This window comes from Cynoglossus semilaevis, chromosome 9, assembly GCF_000523025.1.
Source record: "Cynoglossus semilaevis isolate Cse_v1.0 chromosome 9, Cse_v1.0, whole genome shotgun sequence".
NCBI classification, from domain to species: Eukaryota; Metazoa; Chordata; class Actinopteri; order Pleuronectiformes; family Cynoglossidae; genus Cynoglossus; species Cynoglossus semilaevis.
The window spans coordinates 10,288,155-10,304,171 of NC_024315.1; the positions used below are offsets into that span (position 1 = coordinate 10,288,155).

Genomic DNA, 16,017 nt, shown 5'->3' on the forward strand with positions numbered 1-16,017 from the left:
GCATTTCTTTTAAAACAATAATGAATAAAAACAGACAGACAGTGAACTGACACTGTTGGAAACTGAATGGTCGGAGGTCTTCACTTTTTAACGAATATTTCTTTTCTAAATCTTCAGAGATCTGATTTGTTAAAGATGCTGTTCTGTTCACACTATAATGCTATTTCGGACAAAGAAGTTTCGATACATTGTCGTGGGAAATTGGGCGGACAAAGAAGTTTCGATACATTGTCGCGGGAAAATTAATTGGGTAAAATACATATGAGCAACTTGACCATGTCATTAATGATCAGTCAAAACAAATGAGATCACTGCAGCTCAGGGATCAAGATCAGCACTGAGGAGTGTTTCATTATACAGACGGTCTGTGGCATATTGAGCCTTTGGGACTGTGTCCACGGAGACTGTTCTGTAATCCTGGCCACAACATATCTTAAAAAAAAATCAATATTCTTCATTACACCAAAATCAATAATCGTCTCATCCAGCTGTAAGTGTGGACGTTCAGTAAAACTTGAAATTCATGAGAGAAATCTACTTCACGGTGTTAAATGTGATATTTTTCTACACAGGTTGGTGTGGACTTTTCAGGAGAACTGCTCAGGCTGAGGATTGGCTGCTTCTCCATTTTGTGTGTTCACACTGGCACTGCTGCACCTGGCGACCCCGGCGTGACGTGTGGTGGTGTAACTCCTTTTCTTCGATGAAAGAGAATGCTTCCTGCTGGAGCCCCCACCTGGACCATCATTCTCAGAGGGGTCGTAAACAACCACCATGGTGGTATCCATCCGTGAGAGTGTGTACATGCTGCTCTGGCGTGTGGGGTGCAGCCGCGTAGAGCGCAGTTCCAGCTCATCGTAGCTTGACACCTTGATGAATGGGCACCAACGAAAAGCTCGCTTGAAGCCAGCGCGAAACCTGGTGCCGTATAAGTTGTGGTGCAAACACAGAAAAATTAGTATTCACTCCGAGTAAACAAGCATGTTAGAACTTTGCGAGGACGCAGCCTTATTTTTTTGACAAAACAAATTTGAATGGTAGTCCGTAAAGATGTGATTTTATGAACTGCAGATGTCATTTATAAATCCTCTGCCATTGATCCTTTTGCAAGAACGCAGTAGAAGCTGAGCCAATCCCAGCAGTCATTTGGATACAACCTGCTTCACCAGCTTATCACAGGGCCACAGACTCTACTACGTACACAAACACACTCATATTCATATTCATCTCTATAGTCAGTTTAGGGCAGTGATTCCTAACTGCCCTTTGAGTCTGGCACCTATATGGCATTAGAAAAATCCCACGGTGGACCAGCAAATGGGGTATATTTAGTCCCTTATTTGTCCCCGTGTCTACAGCAGAGTTTACAGTGTTGACAGTTACGCGGTTCCTCTGGGGCTCAAACACAGGACCTTCTGTGTGTAAGGCAGATACTGTATGTAAGGCAGGTGTGATAACTGCTACACTATGGAACCACCAATGATCTTCTAGTTTTAATTCATGTACTCAGTGTGAAACCTGTGCTTATTTAGTTGAAGACAGCACTGATAAACTCAAAGGAATTGAAGAAAGACAGGCACAAAGAAGAGTATTAAATCATCCTGCCTGACTCTGCCGTATAGACTAACTAAAATGTAACAACAAAGTCATCATTGGTACATTAGTCAGGAACAGCAGGGTAGCTCTGATATAATAAAGTTGAAGACATCAACACAGTTTCAATTTTTGAAATTGAAAATCATCAGTGAATGAGTGAGAAACACAGGATGGAAATGTAGTGCAAACCAGAGGGAATTGATTAAAGCTGCCAAATGTGTCTAATGAGAATGTGTTAATGAATGACAGAGAGGGTGGACAGCACACTCTCCCAGTCATACGGCAGATGTATCTGAAAACCTGACCTGTATCTCACAGCTTCATTTATAGATCAATTATTTATAAAGTAAGAGTGCAGTGAAGGGGAGCACAGTTCAGCTGATGTTATTTAAAACAATTAATGATGCTGGAAAACAAAGCCAGGAAAACAAAGATGTTTGGAGGAAAATGAAGTGATATCTGCTGATGAAAAGATGACTAAAGAAGACACAACTCATTAACCTCATTAATACAGAGAGAATTCATTTTGACAACAGCTTCATTGTGAATCTCTCCCCCATCACTGATATTAAGCAAAATAATCACGAGATGGAGGATGATAATAAATGTTTTATATTAGCATAATATATTATCTATGAGTGCATAAAATATTCAATAGAATTAAAATTAATGGTTTTCTTTTATAAATTAAGCACTTCATCGACATTGCATATATTCATATGCAATGTCGCTAAACATTTCGACCGTTGATCTTATTATAAATTAAATATATATATATATGTATATACAGTTTATTTTTTATCTGTGTTTTAGTCTCATAGCAGTTCAGTATATTTTTACAGTTAAAATGGTACAAATGGATTCAGCTAAAGATTTATTTTGTGCCACAGTGACGAGCCCGGTCTACAGGCCTACGGTCTACGTGAACAGTTGTAACCTGTGACATCAGACAGTGACCTCAGAGACATTCAGTTCCAGCCACTCACCTGCTGTTGAGGCAGCAGTAGATGATGGGGTTGTACATGGTGGAGCTCATTGCCAGCCACATCACTGACAGGTAAATCTGCTGGATGTACTTCCACCTGTTCAGCTGCTTGTTGAGACCCGTCACAATGAAGTAGATGTGATAAGGCAACCAACACAGGGCAAAGGTCACCACCACAATTATCATCATCTTCACCACCTGAAGACAAGCAAAGGAACTGAAACTGACGGAAGAAAAGTTGAAGTGATGAACCTCAGAGAACGATTTGTACTCAGAAATGAAAAAAAAAGTAGAATTTAATTTAGATTTCTCTTCATTCCCTCATTATATTCTCATTGTTTTGCCACTTTTCATGAATGGCAAACAACCTGTTGGATCATTGCTGCCACCTGCAGGGCTGTAATGCATATAGGAACTATATGTAACTGAAAATCAATCATTAAATTTTCCTTCATTCACTGATCAATAAATAATTGAATTACTCTATTTATACACCTACTGCGAACTGTAGACTTGGAAGTTATATTTTAGCAGTGTCTTGGAAATACAAGGAGCTTTTTTGACATGCTTGCACACTTTTCTTGATTAAAAATAAATTATACAAAATACGAGGTACTTGAAGAATGTCTGAAATTATAATAAAATAATTAAAGTATGCTTCATTACTTGACAGCTGCCAGCATCAGGAACACTAGCTCCAGCTACAATGGTAAACAAACCCAGTTATGTGGCAGCATATGGCAGGTGCAAGGACTTCAACGTTTCCAAAAATAAAACGCCATCTACAGTCAAATTAATAGCATCATTGTATTCGCCACGCTATATGCTGCTCAGTACTCAATCATCTCGCAACTAATCTTAAATACAGACAGATCGTTAGATTGTTACTTTCAGATACTGATCGGAATTAACACAGGACAAAATGTGAGAGGACCGGGTTTTCTTGATCTTCATTAAGGAAAATTTACATTTTACACCAATCTGAGCAGCTAAACGGCCGTGGTTGTTACTGTTACTTTTCCTGTCTTTTTTTATCCTGTACAAGTGTTTCCCAAACTTTTTTGGGGGACCCATATTTTAAAAGTCACAAACCTTCGCCCATCGACCCAAGTCAATAGACATTAGTCATAAACTCCTGCGAAACGTGATGTGAGACGACTTCAAATAAAATCTCTTGCGACCCACCTGAGGATCGCAACCCAGTCTTTGGGAAACAATGCTGTACAACACAGCCATGCAAATTGTTTTTTGTTGTTTTGTTTTGTTTTTTCTTTGCTGTTTTCCTCCAGATGTGTGCTAACTTGTGATGTTAACCAGAGCAGAATGACACCTCACATGAGGACCAGTGTCGACCAGAGACAATACAGACATCATGCACATCAAGAAATCTAAACACAGGTCTTGACTCACTTTTTTTGGAGTGTAAACTGCAGAGAAGTTTATAACATAACACACGCTGTGCTGTAAACGTTAGCAGCAGAATTCTAAACGGTCAGAGTTTCAAATTAATAACCATGTTTTCTCTCGAGCAAACAAAGGGACCAAGTAAAGAATGACTGTATTTTTTAGTTTATTTACAGCTTGAAAACCTGCAGCTTTTTGCAAAACAGTGGGTTCACCATGGGGTCGCATCCCATTTTATTCAGCTATAGCTACAAGTCAATTATTTTTTAAATTACGGTACACTCAAACAAATTCCTAGAAAGCCTGATAGAAAGTCTGAACTTTTGGTGCATGTGTCTTATGTCACTTTGTAGATTTTAATTCCCTTTCCTTTTATTTTGCTGACAGAGAAACCTCACGGAAATGTCTAACCTTTGCCGTCTTACCCAGAACATTTTGTGTTTACGCTACAGGCATTTCCGTTTTGACATGAAAATAATTCTCCAGGTAAATCTAGGTTTAAGTGATTTCTGCTTTCTTTCTTTCTTTGTTTCTTTTGTTCATTCTTTTTTCTTAGTTTCCTCCTTTTGTGCCTTGTTTTGTCCTTTTCCCTTCCAACCCAACTTCATTAATTCCTTATCAGAAATGCGATTATATTTTAATTGTGTGATTTTGTTTTCCCCTCATTTTGGGGGTATTCAAACTTCTAAAGGTAATGACAAAATGCAGGGTAGATTTAGATATGACCCAATGGGTTTTGGCTAGAAATAAAATTTGTGCACTGGTCATTTTTTTAGAATGGACAAAAGTCGATTTTGTAGATAAGGGACAAATAATGGAAAATCCTTGTGGAAAACACTAGGTCGCTGTGGTAAGGTAAAATAAAGTGAGTATTATCTTTAAGGAAGCGATCCATGTACTGCATATGAACAGTTGCATTAGTTTACTTTTTAAGGGTTGGTCCATTAATATGAATATAAACAATAATATGAACATGTTCACATTTTTAAATGCACTCTACTGTATGTGTGTACACTGGCTACACTGTCTTCATTCTCAGACATTCAAAGTATGTGTCTGCTTTACAACAAACCTGACAGGATAAGTAATGTTTTGACATGTAGAAAAATTAAAAATGTACATTCCATAATAGAACATTTTCAGTGTTAAATGTTTGTTGTGAGTCACTCAGACGCAGCAAACAGTAAACAAGTAGACGCTGCACAAATGTGGGGCTAACAACATATGACAGTCTTTCCTAGAGAAGAGTGAAGATACATAATTTAGAGCCCGTCTCTAGAGTGCGATGACCAAAGAGTGCACATACTTTCCTCCTTGGATATATAAACAATATTCAGTAAATCCTGTGAGGTTTACATTAACCTAAGCCATGCTTTATATAGACATTATCTGACCATCTTCAGGGCTGTGAGTACAGAATACAAATGAGATACGGAAAGACTCCATCTATCCACTTACTCTGGCTCTGACATACAGTCGAAGCACCTGGAGCTCAAAATAACATCTCCAGGTCCAACCTGTGTTTGTGGAGGTGTCAACTGCCGGTCACTGCAATGAACTGTAGAATATATTTGAGGACAAGAGCTTTGTGGGTTTATTAAAAGAACTATTGGTGTTTTCTATAGCCTCCATCAACATACGCAGTAATGAATAAATCCCACCAACAGTTTTAAGCAAAATGTTGCGTTATAAACCCAGGTTCAAGACTTGAACCAGTGATCTTCTTGCTAGGAGCACTAACCGCCCTGCCACCTCGTCGACTCCTTTTTAGTTCCATTTACATATTTTGTTTCACACTGTAATGGCATAATAATTACTTTGCAGATGTAGGTGCTTCGCATGGCACTTGTTTTAGTTTGCTGGATTGTGTAAAAACCTTACAGGGTTTAGGAGCACTTCATTAATAAAGGGTTTTTTTTTCAGAGTGGCTTAAGTGGAAGACTTTTATTGAGAAAGCAAGACGAGATGTTAAGGTACAGTGTTGTATGGTATAGTACCATGTGTTTAGGTATAGTAAGGTACAATATAGTACGGTGTGATATGGTATGGAGTGGTGCTATTCTATTCTATTCTATAAGAATCATTATTTAACCAAGACGTCACAGTCTTTTGCCCAGGCTGTCATCTGTTTACATTTTCCAGCACCAGACGTGTTCTAATAGCCTCTCTTGTAAAGTAAATGCCTTCTGAGGCCTTTATTGTATTTAAAAGGTGGTATTTTTCCTGGAACTTGACTTTTTCTCCAGAAGCAGTACGGAGTATTGCTCATGACATTCAAGCACACAAGCTGTCACTGAATTTGTATCTTTTCTCATAATGGATTCAGTGACAGCAACAAAAAAGTGTCCATTAGGGTCATGTGTTTCAACAGGATGTTTCTCATGGTGTGAAAACATCTTTTTTTTTTTCTTTCTAAACAATCACTGTTGAGAAAAGCAATTAAAGGTCATGTGACTATGACTCTTGCCCCTTAAAGAAAGCAGCCAACATCACTTTTATTATAATGTGACTGACCCTCAAAACTGCTTCTGCTGCACTTTTCATCACAGGGCTTAGGTTTAGGTCAGTAGGAAGTACATATGCCGCACCGTTACATTTCCTGTAATATTTGAAATCTGATATAACGCTGACTAATTACAAATATACAAACACTTAAATAAACCAAATAAAACAATTAAATAAAGAGCATACAGAGTTTCTCACCAACTAATAAGAGAGTGGTTTGGCTGAAAAACATCAGGCGAGTTGACACAAGATGCCACCTCCTAACCCCTTCCCCAACTCGCTTCCTATTTTTTAAGGTCTCTACATATGATCCTGTTGTGTGTCTACTCCTCTCTCTCGTTCTTTCCTCACCTCTTTTCTTCCCCTCTGCAGTCTCCCCTAATTTCCTCTTTCTCTCTTTCCTGAGGCAGATGGCAACAATGAGTCTGGATCTGCTGGAGAGTTTTTTCTGTTGAATGTTTTTTTTTTCTTTTTCTCTCTCCACCGTTGCCAAAATACTGCTCAGTGTGTAATTTAATTTGCTTTTCAGCAATATTTGTGAAGTTTATATTGCTCTACTTTTTATTGTTAATACAAACTCAGTACGGAATTGACTGTATATACGTACGTTTGTTCCTCCGGGATATTTCAAATTCAATTTTTAAAAATTAAAGGTCCATTGAGACAAATGTGATTTGTTAATTTGGGCTATACAAAAAAATCCCCACTTGACTTGACTTGAAGAAGAGACAAGAACAAAATATGGAAAAAACAATATGAAGATGAACTGCCACAGGAGATATATTCACACAAGAAGAGAGAAACTAACAAGGGATCTCTGACATCACACTCAGTTTGCCAATTACAGGTTCGGTTTTTCACAGCAACTGTACAAGGTGTATTTTTTATATTCTCCTTCTCTGGTCAATTTGATTCTTTTCTTCTTCTGAATTTAAGTTTTATTATGTTTCTTTCATTTTTATTACATTATAATTGATTATCTACAATTAGCTGAAAACTCTAATTTTTTTGCTTCTTTTCTGCTTTAAGAGTTATTTGTTATTTATTATTGTGCTTGTGATCAGAGGACCCTGGTTTGAACCCCACCTTGGTCTGCTGAGCTAGCACTAATGCTCCTGATGTGCTTCCGAGCGCTCAAAGCTCAATCCCCAGGAATGAGTTGATGCGTTAAATGCTGAGGACAAATGTGTGTGTATATGTGTCCATGTACAAGGGCAATGGATGTGATTTTTCTTATTATTTTGTCTTTCCACTGCAGCTGTAACAAGGACATTTTTTTCTGCAGTAGAAATATACACGTGTTATCGTGTTGTGTCGTATTGTATCTTTTTGTATCGTATTATATCATTATTCTCTTATTGAGAGTTGATTTAAATTGTACTCCCCTCTAACAGCACAATCCAAATAAGCATTTGGACAAAATTAGAACTATGGACCAATGAGGCGACAGTGATAGTTGCTAGTATGATAGTTGAAACCCAACATGAAGTACCTTGGTATCAGCTAGTACACAAATGATGAGGTTTGTACTTGTATCTGCTTTCAAAAAACTGGTAAAGGGACAACGCTAATTATTGACAAACAGTTTGAATCAAAGACCTAATTCAGTAGAACCCTACAGGATCCAAGCCTGACATAATGGCATATTGGTAACATGATGGATGGCTTCAGTTAGGATGCACTTGACTGAGTGGGTCGTAATGACAGCCCAAGACAGTTGCTGGTCTATCCATAATAGGAAAGCATAAAAATGTCTATTAATGATAGACATATGACATAAAGTCACACAGAGACCTGAGATGTCTCATCAGTTGTAATGAAAGGAATCTCTGTCCGAGGTTTTACTTTGATGGATACTGCATTAGTTGCAAAGTATTGCATTTGGGATTTGGAAGATACAAAGAAGTACATTTATCACCGGGCAGAAAATATTTTTAAAATAAATATTCAGACTCCTGGGACATCAGGGGCGAGGGTTTAGACATTTGTTCCAAAGTGCAGACAAACTGACTGTGCCTGGAGACACGACCGCTTTTCAGGCCATGACACAGTCTGGATGTCTAAGCGAGCGGTTGAATGAGGACAAGTGACAACCACAAAGGTTGTGTTGTGTTGAATAAAAGATTTCTCGACTCAAATGCAGCATGTCTACCTGTTCCCCGCACTAAACACTCCAAACAAATAAATATGTTAAAGTAAAATATAAATAAATAAAAATTAAAAGAGGCTTGAATAGAAAACAAAACTACAGAGAAACAGAATATCACCGTTGCATTGACATTTAAAAATAACGTAGTGGTTCTAACCAAAACAAGAAAATAAAGTAAATCCACACATACAATATTCCCTTTCTGAGGTCGTAAAGGTTAAGTGGCCACAAAGAGCATTGTTCTTCCGTATGTCTATGTAAGTCAGATCCTCATTTCTTGGAGCTCATGAGCAGGAAATTACAAATGGTTCTTCAGCTGACTTCGTTAACATTTAAAGACCTCCCTCTTCTCACTTACTAATTAAACAGCCCTAAGTAAAATCTGCACGCTGTAATGAATGGATCTGGATTTCCGTATGCCTACCTTCCTCTTAGCCTGGAGCTGGCCGTGATAGTTATCACATGAGTCTCCGGGGATCTCCCCTCCCCACAGCGTCAGCCCCACTATAGTGTAAGTGATGCCCATCACCACTAAAGGCAGCGCGTAGACCAGAACTGTCACTATGATGTGATACCTGGAGAGGAAAAAAGGGTAGAAGAAAATTCACATCAATAGAAGAGTGATGGTTTTATATATGGGAAATGCATGAACGTGGTCCCCGAAGTTTTGTAAATGTAGTTAAGGCCACACACAGGAAGACAGGACTGGGACTGGAAAAATATTGTTTTGGCTTCCTGTGGTTGCCTGTTGTTATAAACATTAACCACCGTATTGATAGACAAATTATAGATATAACACAGTTGATTATATCATTTCAAAATGTCTACTTAACAACCAAATTGTATTTGTCGTCATATTTTTATATTTCTGTTCATGTCATTGTCAGGACTGTTATACATAAAGGTTCTTTGTTGGTCGACTAATAAACATAAGGGTGTAGCCTACTAGTGACTGACTGGCCACTTTGATAGGCATACCCATTAGGCTGCATGTTAATGCAAATATTAAATTAGACAATAATATGATCAAAATTGTGTTATTTAGTTTACTGTAGTTGACCTGGTTGAGAAAACAAAAGTTGATTCAAGTGACATTAAATGATTATTTGAACATCGTCTGCTGAGATTTCACGCCATGACCATCTTAGGGTTTGCAGAGCGTATTCCAAAGATGAGTGAAACATTTTGTTGATGCCAGAGGTCAAAGTTGCAGCTGTCTCACGAGGTGGGTTCAGGAACCGTCGGAAACTTGAGAATCCGACGATTACAAAACTTTGTGTTGTAAGGTTGAGGACAAATGGTTACTAAAATTTTTCTTTTTCTTATCTTCCCTCCAATTGTCTAAGGACCCATTAGCTCCGGGGGGCTGTGTCCCCCACTTTGAAAACCACTGTCACAAAGCTCTTATCATGTAAATGCCCTTTTTATTATTTGTATTATTTCCTAAGGTTCAGTGCATTAAAAGCACACTGTTTGTCACCAGATCCCACTGAGAAATTGCAGCTGGGATATTATTATTGACACTAATCTGATGAATGGAATTATTCCATGGAGAAAATACAGTCCAAACGAGATGAACTGAATAATGTGGCCAGTAAGTGTACACATTAGTGAAATTGATTTAATTGGTTTTGAGATGTTTCGAAGCAGATTCCTTCACAACCCATTGAAGCTTGTAAACATTTCTTACATGAATGCGTCACTGGCCTTGTGAGGCCAGGCCACGTAGCAGAGGGTTCTGTTGCGAGGTCCAGGCAGAGTTTGAATGGTAGAGAAGTAGCAGAGAGGAAAGGCCAGAACCACAGCCAAACTCCAGATACAAACGATAACTCCTGTGGTGGCTTTGGCTGACAGACGAGGCTTCAGAGGGTGGATGATGGCCATGTACCTGCAGGGCAGAGATTAGTGTGTTCATTGTTTTTCTCAACTTTCATCAGCAGTAAGTGACTTTTTATTAATTCACACGTTTGATTCATTTGTCAAACTCTTCGGTTCAAACTACACGTTCTCAGAGCCACAAGTTACTAGATTAATCGATGGATTAATCGATTTTTTTTCTCTCAATCATAAGTCAATCAACTGTGAAGTAAATGTAAAAGTTAACTTTAAAACTCCACAGAAGTGTCTCACTTTCATCATCTCATATGATCTCACACATGCCTCTGGGAGCACTGCTGAGCAGATTATTTCAGGAGTCAAGCTGGTTTTAAAATTAATTAGTTTTTAACAAAAAAATGATTAAACAACAATATTAAACAATTGTGTTATTCGTAGAAAATAGAAGAAAATGTTGTTTTAAATTTTGATGTGCATTCTTCAGCAAACCTTTTTATGAACAACTGAATCCATAGATTACATTTTTTTGGATTTCTCAAAGCTAGCTTTGTGATAACAAAGACTCCAAACCCTGCCCTATCACTCCAACCATGAATTTTTGGAACAATCACTTCTTACTAAGCATTTCCACTTAGGTAAATTATACGGCCTTTTAAATTGACGTCTGTGTCAGAACAATTTGCCAATTCAGACTCTCCCAGAACCATACTGGAAAATCAATAACATGAATAAGCTAAACAGGATCACACATACAGCACTGCATGGGCACACATCCAGTGAGGCGCTACACTGGAGCACACACACACACAGGTTAGGCAATGGCGTTAGCTTGAATCATCACAGGAACTACAAAGAAATTAAGGCTGTGGTGAAATAAATCATTTCATGTTTTCCAAGACTGTGCTGCAAAATAAATAACTTCTTAAAAAACTTCCAGCACATTGTATTGTTGATCATTTTCCTCACCGTGATGTGACATCAGAAGGTAAACACGCAATCTATCATCACCTGTTGTTTACCTTCAGTACAAATGACTTTGGAATGAGGCTCTTGGATGTGAGTGGCGAAGAACGTTGCACACAAATAAATGTCAAGTGTTGGCTCAAGTGTTGTCAGGTGAGGAAAACAAGTTTAATGGTCTGCTACGACAGAATTCCATTAACCTTTACTGGTATCGCAGAAAGCAGAAGATACTACCACGGCTAAGAGAGTACAGTTGTGAATACTTGGACATTTCTGACTGTCTTTTACACCTAATGTGATGATCTCTGTGACTCATCTTTGACTCCTGACCCAGACTCTGAGAGTAAATATTTTCCACCAGATCTATTGATTGAACTGCACCAAAAAGGTGAAATTGTTCCATAGTGTGGCGGTTATCACACCTGCCTTACATACAGAATGTCCTGGGTTTGAGCCCCAGAGGAACTTCTTACTTAATGGCGCCTCCTGTGGAGGCCTGTGTGGGCTGCAAAGACTCACACTGTGAATTTTGTGGGATGGATAAGAGACTAATAATGTTATTATATTATTACATCATGACACGTACCGTAACAGCAAGTACTCCTAGCTGCTGTGCCATCAGCAGGTGAATAGCAGAGGTTATTATTTTATGTGGTCACAAAAAAAAGTAAGGAATCTTTTGTGTTAGTAATAAGACTTCCCAAGAATCTTGGAAATTTGGTGTTTCTACAGCGTCTGGATCTCCACAAATATATAAAACTCCCCAGAGCCCAGAGTGAGTTGGTAAGAAATCCCCACAGGAGAGTCTGTGAGAGAGACAGTGCACACATTTGGCACTGTGCTTGTGTGCCAGTCAAGAAAGCAGAGACACAGTCCCCTGAATGACTGGTTTTGATAAGCAGCAGGATGCTGCGGTAGGTTACATCCTGGAAATGACTTTTCGCAGGTCAGGATATCTGTGATACACGTGAACGGTGACCTGCGTGTGTGTTTCTGTGATCTACTGTTAACCTGTTAAGGGTCAATCTCTTCTTTTTCCCTGTTATCAGCCCTTATTGGCTCTAGCTGTGACCTGTGAATAACAAGTGGAAGAAAATGGGGGAACGGAACAAAATCAATGCTAACAGAAATGTCACTTGTCAAATGTTGAAGAAAGGACAATTTTTAGAGCTTGTAACATGATGGAGGAAGGAAAATAGTGTGATCAAATGACTGTAAAAAGAATGTCAAATCTAAAGACTTTGCCAGTTAACATTACTGAAAACTTGACTTAGATTTTCGTGTCAGTGCCGACGGATACACTATCGGCAACAAAGAGCATCAGCAGCGAGAATAAATTCACAGATAATCGCAATTTGTAGCTTTGTGACATTTTAACAAATCGAAGCAGACGCAGCTCCGCGCCGGGGTCGTGGAGAGTATAGCTGCAGGTTATCTTTGCATCACATACTGTAGGCCATGGCCATGTTCTGGTTCTAACTGCACTGTTGACACAATTACATAGACACCACTAAACAAAGATACACATTCACTGTAGATATTCTGTAAGTGGACCAACCCAAAATAAATAGGTCCTTCTCCTTGTCAATAAGAAGAAACCCCATCTCTCTATACCCACTGTGTTTGTGTGTGCAGACACACACTTTGTGTTCATGCAGCTCCTCGTAAGTCTTCATTATATCCAGGCTGCTGCTGTTTCCTTCATCAGGCTAATCCTTTAATTCAAACACTGTGACGTATGACCGTCCACTGATTATTATCAAAGCTCTGCTGATAGTGAAGACTGCATCACTACATTACTGGAATCTAAAGGGCAGCAGGAAAAAAGAGGAACACGTGATGAAACAAAGAACAAGCAGAAAACAGTGGTGAAGCCTAAAAGAAGAAGAATCAGGCAATTTAACAGAGAGATTGAGTCAGAGAGGATAAAAGCATGGACGTGATCGTCTTCTCAAGTCCTGGTACAGATAAGCTGGACCTCCTGAAGTACACAGGCATTAAAGGCAGGTGTTTTTCTGTATGATTCAGAGGAAAACATCTGAGTAGATAAGACCTATGAAGCGAAGGATGGACTCAATCCTTCTGGGTGACATTTTTACCATAAGTGCCGATCGCAGTCACATTACCAGAGTACTGTCTCTACCAAGAAAATGAAGTAAATGTTTGCTGCTGTCAGCAGGGACAGCTAACGCTGATCTAATAAAATGAAGACTGTGCCTCAGATGGTGATGTTGGAATTTAAATCAGAGGAAAAATGCTTTCTTTTAAGTATGAGCGCATGGGAGGGCAGGTAAAATGTTAAATTGATAAAATTACCTGGCACACTGACTCCGTCAAATAAAACTTTTTTTCAAAAATATTTTTTTCCCCTTGATACCTCTTGTACCAGGCTGCCACATCATGTGCAATAATCTCAAGCGAGATGTCCAAAAATCATGCATAAAGAGATGAAAGTGTTCAGCAGACATGGACATTCAGAGAAGTTGGATGAAAGTGTTCAGCAGACATGGACATGTAATGATCTCTGCTGGGACTGGAGTCAGAGAAGTTAGCTCAGAAGTTAGGGCTCATTTGATGCGTGAAGGGGAATTCAACTTTAGCTCTTTTATCACATTTGGCATTGGTGTGTTGTTTGAAGTAAAACAGTCATGCTGTAAACCAGACTGGGCCAGTGGTTGGACCATGTCGTTTTCCAAGCATGCTCAGTGTGTGTTTGACACTAACACACAAGCTAATATTCAGTGGAAAGATAATGCTATAGTTAGTGCAGTTCCACTGGAAGAGGACGAGAAATGAACTAAGCAATCGACTAACACAGAGTAAGTCTTATTGAAAGTAGCTCAGGGACTGTTTTCAGCATACTTTTATTTAATAGACTTCAAACCTGCTGGATATCACTGCAGTACTACTTGTTACTGCTGTAGTACCCTGTAATCTCCAGTTCTAGTTGGAATTTTGCGAGTAATTTGCGAGTTTTCTGATATGGAATAGTTTACATTATTGCTGTAGTTGTTAGAAAGCAGCTCATGTTGCATCACACTTGAAATACTATTTTATGTTTAGAGGCAAAAACAGTGTCGTAACTTGAATGCTGGATTATGTTTTGTTGTCTCAAAAATATTTTTATAAGGAAATCAATGTCACAATTTTTTTTTTGTCACAAAATTGTTATTTTTAACTACGGAATCGACTGAGGACCACGCCTCTTTTTGCAGAAGATCCGCAAAATGTACCTTTAGTACAGACCACAGTTTTTCTTCCATGACTGTCAAATATGGAAGAGAAAATCTATATCATTTGTGTGAAAGACAAGTAGTAACAACAGAAAAAGTGGATATGGATGCTAACTTTAACAGCATCTCGGTGTCTCACCTGTCCACCGCTATCGCACTCATGGAGTAGATGCTGGCGAACACGGACGTGACCGGGAAGAAGTTGTGGAATTTGCAGTAAGCCTCCCCAAAGTACCACTCTCCGTGGGCGGCGTAGATAAAGTTTATCAAAGTGTTGAACGCGGCCATGGACGCGTCCGAAAACGCCAGGTTCAATAAGAAGTAGTTGGTCACAGTCCTCATCCTTTTGTGAGCCAAAATGATCCATATGACGATGACGTTTCCAAACACGGCTACAGCCAGAACTGCGCTGTAGGCGACGGACCACAGGGCGATGCGCCACGGCGGTTGGACAAACTTGCTGGTATAGTTGGATGTGATGTTGGATCCGTTATGTGGAGTCGCCATCCTCCTGTCCTTACTGTGCAGTGGGAAAGAAAATTCTGTACGATCACTGTGAAGTCCAACACTACAGAAGTGGCACAGGGTGTGCGTAAAAAGGCATAACGACCGTGTAAAAGGCGTTCACCTGTGTTCACACCTGTTCACAGCCGCTTCTTGGTCGCTCTTATCATTAAATACCCGAGAGAAAACCAACAGGTCGCAACAATTCAGCATCGCCTGTTGAATGTCTGTGGATGTGAGCGCACAGCCTCTCTCTCTCCTCTCTCGCAGCAGCAGCATCAGCATCAGCATCAGGCAGGACGCCGTGCGCACTCAGTGACGCAGAAGTGGCACAAACGGCGAAAGGATTGATTGATAGTTGTAGCTGCTGTTTAAAACTTCATGAATAACAGATGAAGCCTTTCCACACACTCAGTGGGGTGTAATCATTCAGCGCGCACGGCGCACCTTTATCCCCCCCTCTCCCCCCACTCCTCCCTCTTCTATTCGTAGCATTTCAAAGGAGCCACAAACAGGATATTGAAATATAGCAAACAGCAAACAACGTATGTGCGTCTCACGATCTTCAGGTGGGTTGGTTTTACAATTATATTAAGATCTTAGATCATGCTCACGTGGCTGTACCAGAGAGAAGGGGAATGTTCTCTCCCCTCCTCTGCTAGAGTCACATTCTCCACTAACAGGCTGAGGTCGCCTCCAGACATCCTACATTTTACATCACTTCAACCTCCTCCATCTGCTTACAAAGCCTCAAGTGCAGTGGAAACATCACCAGTCTTAACGTTTACGACCTTCCATCCACCGCCGACTAAACCCAATCAGTCCAGCCGAGATTTCCAACA

At 39.5% G+C, this 16,017-nt stretch overlaps 1 protein-coding gene across 1 annotated transcript; it reads right to left on the reverse strand.

Moving 5' to 3' along the window:
• Positions 1 to 213: 213 nt before the first annotated feature.
• Positions 214 to 16,008, reverse strand: tacr3a (tachykinin receptor 3a). Its single transcript, XM_008317153.3, has 5 exons — positions 14,811 to 16,008; positions 10,330 to 10,527; positions 9,064 to 9,214; positions 2,583 to 2,779; positions 214 to 918 (listed from the first exon to the last, which is right to left on the reverse strand). The coding sequence occupies exons 1-5, from the start codon at positions 15,176 to 15,178 to the stop codon at positions 588 to 590; spliced, it is 1,245 nt and encodes a 414-aa protein (XP_008315375.1). The 5' UTR covers positions 15,179 to 16,008; the 3' UTR covers positions 214 to 587.
• Between the last annotated feature and the right edge of the window lie 9 nt (positions 16,009 to 16,017).

Excerpts from the sequence above, each read along its gene's own strand:
- tacr3a (XM_008317153.3), bottom strand. The coding sequence starts at position 15,178 with ATGGCGACTCCACATAACGGATCCAACATCACATCCAACTATACCAGC. Across the intron at positions 9,215-10,329 it reads AAGGCCAGTGACGCATTCAT|GTATCACATCATAGTGACAG; the intron begins GTAAGAAATGTT and ends TTTCCTCTCCAG. Across the intron at positions 2,780-9,063 it reads AGCTCCAGGCTAAGAGGAAG|GTGGTGAAGATGATGATAAT; the intron begins GTAGGCATACGG and ends GCTTGTCTTCAG.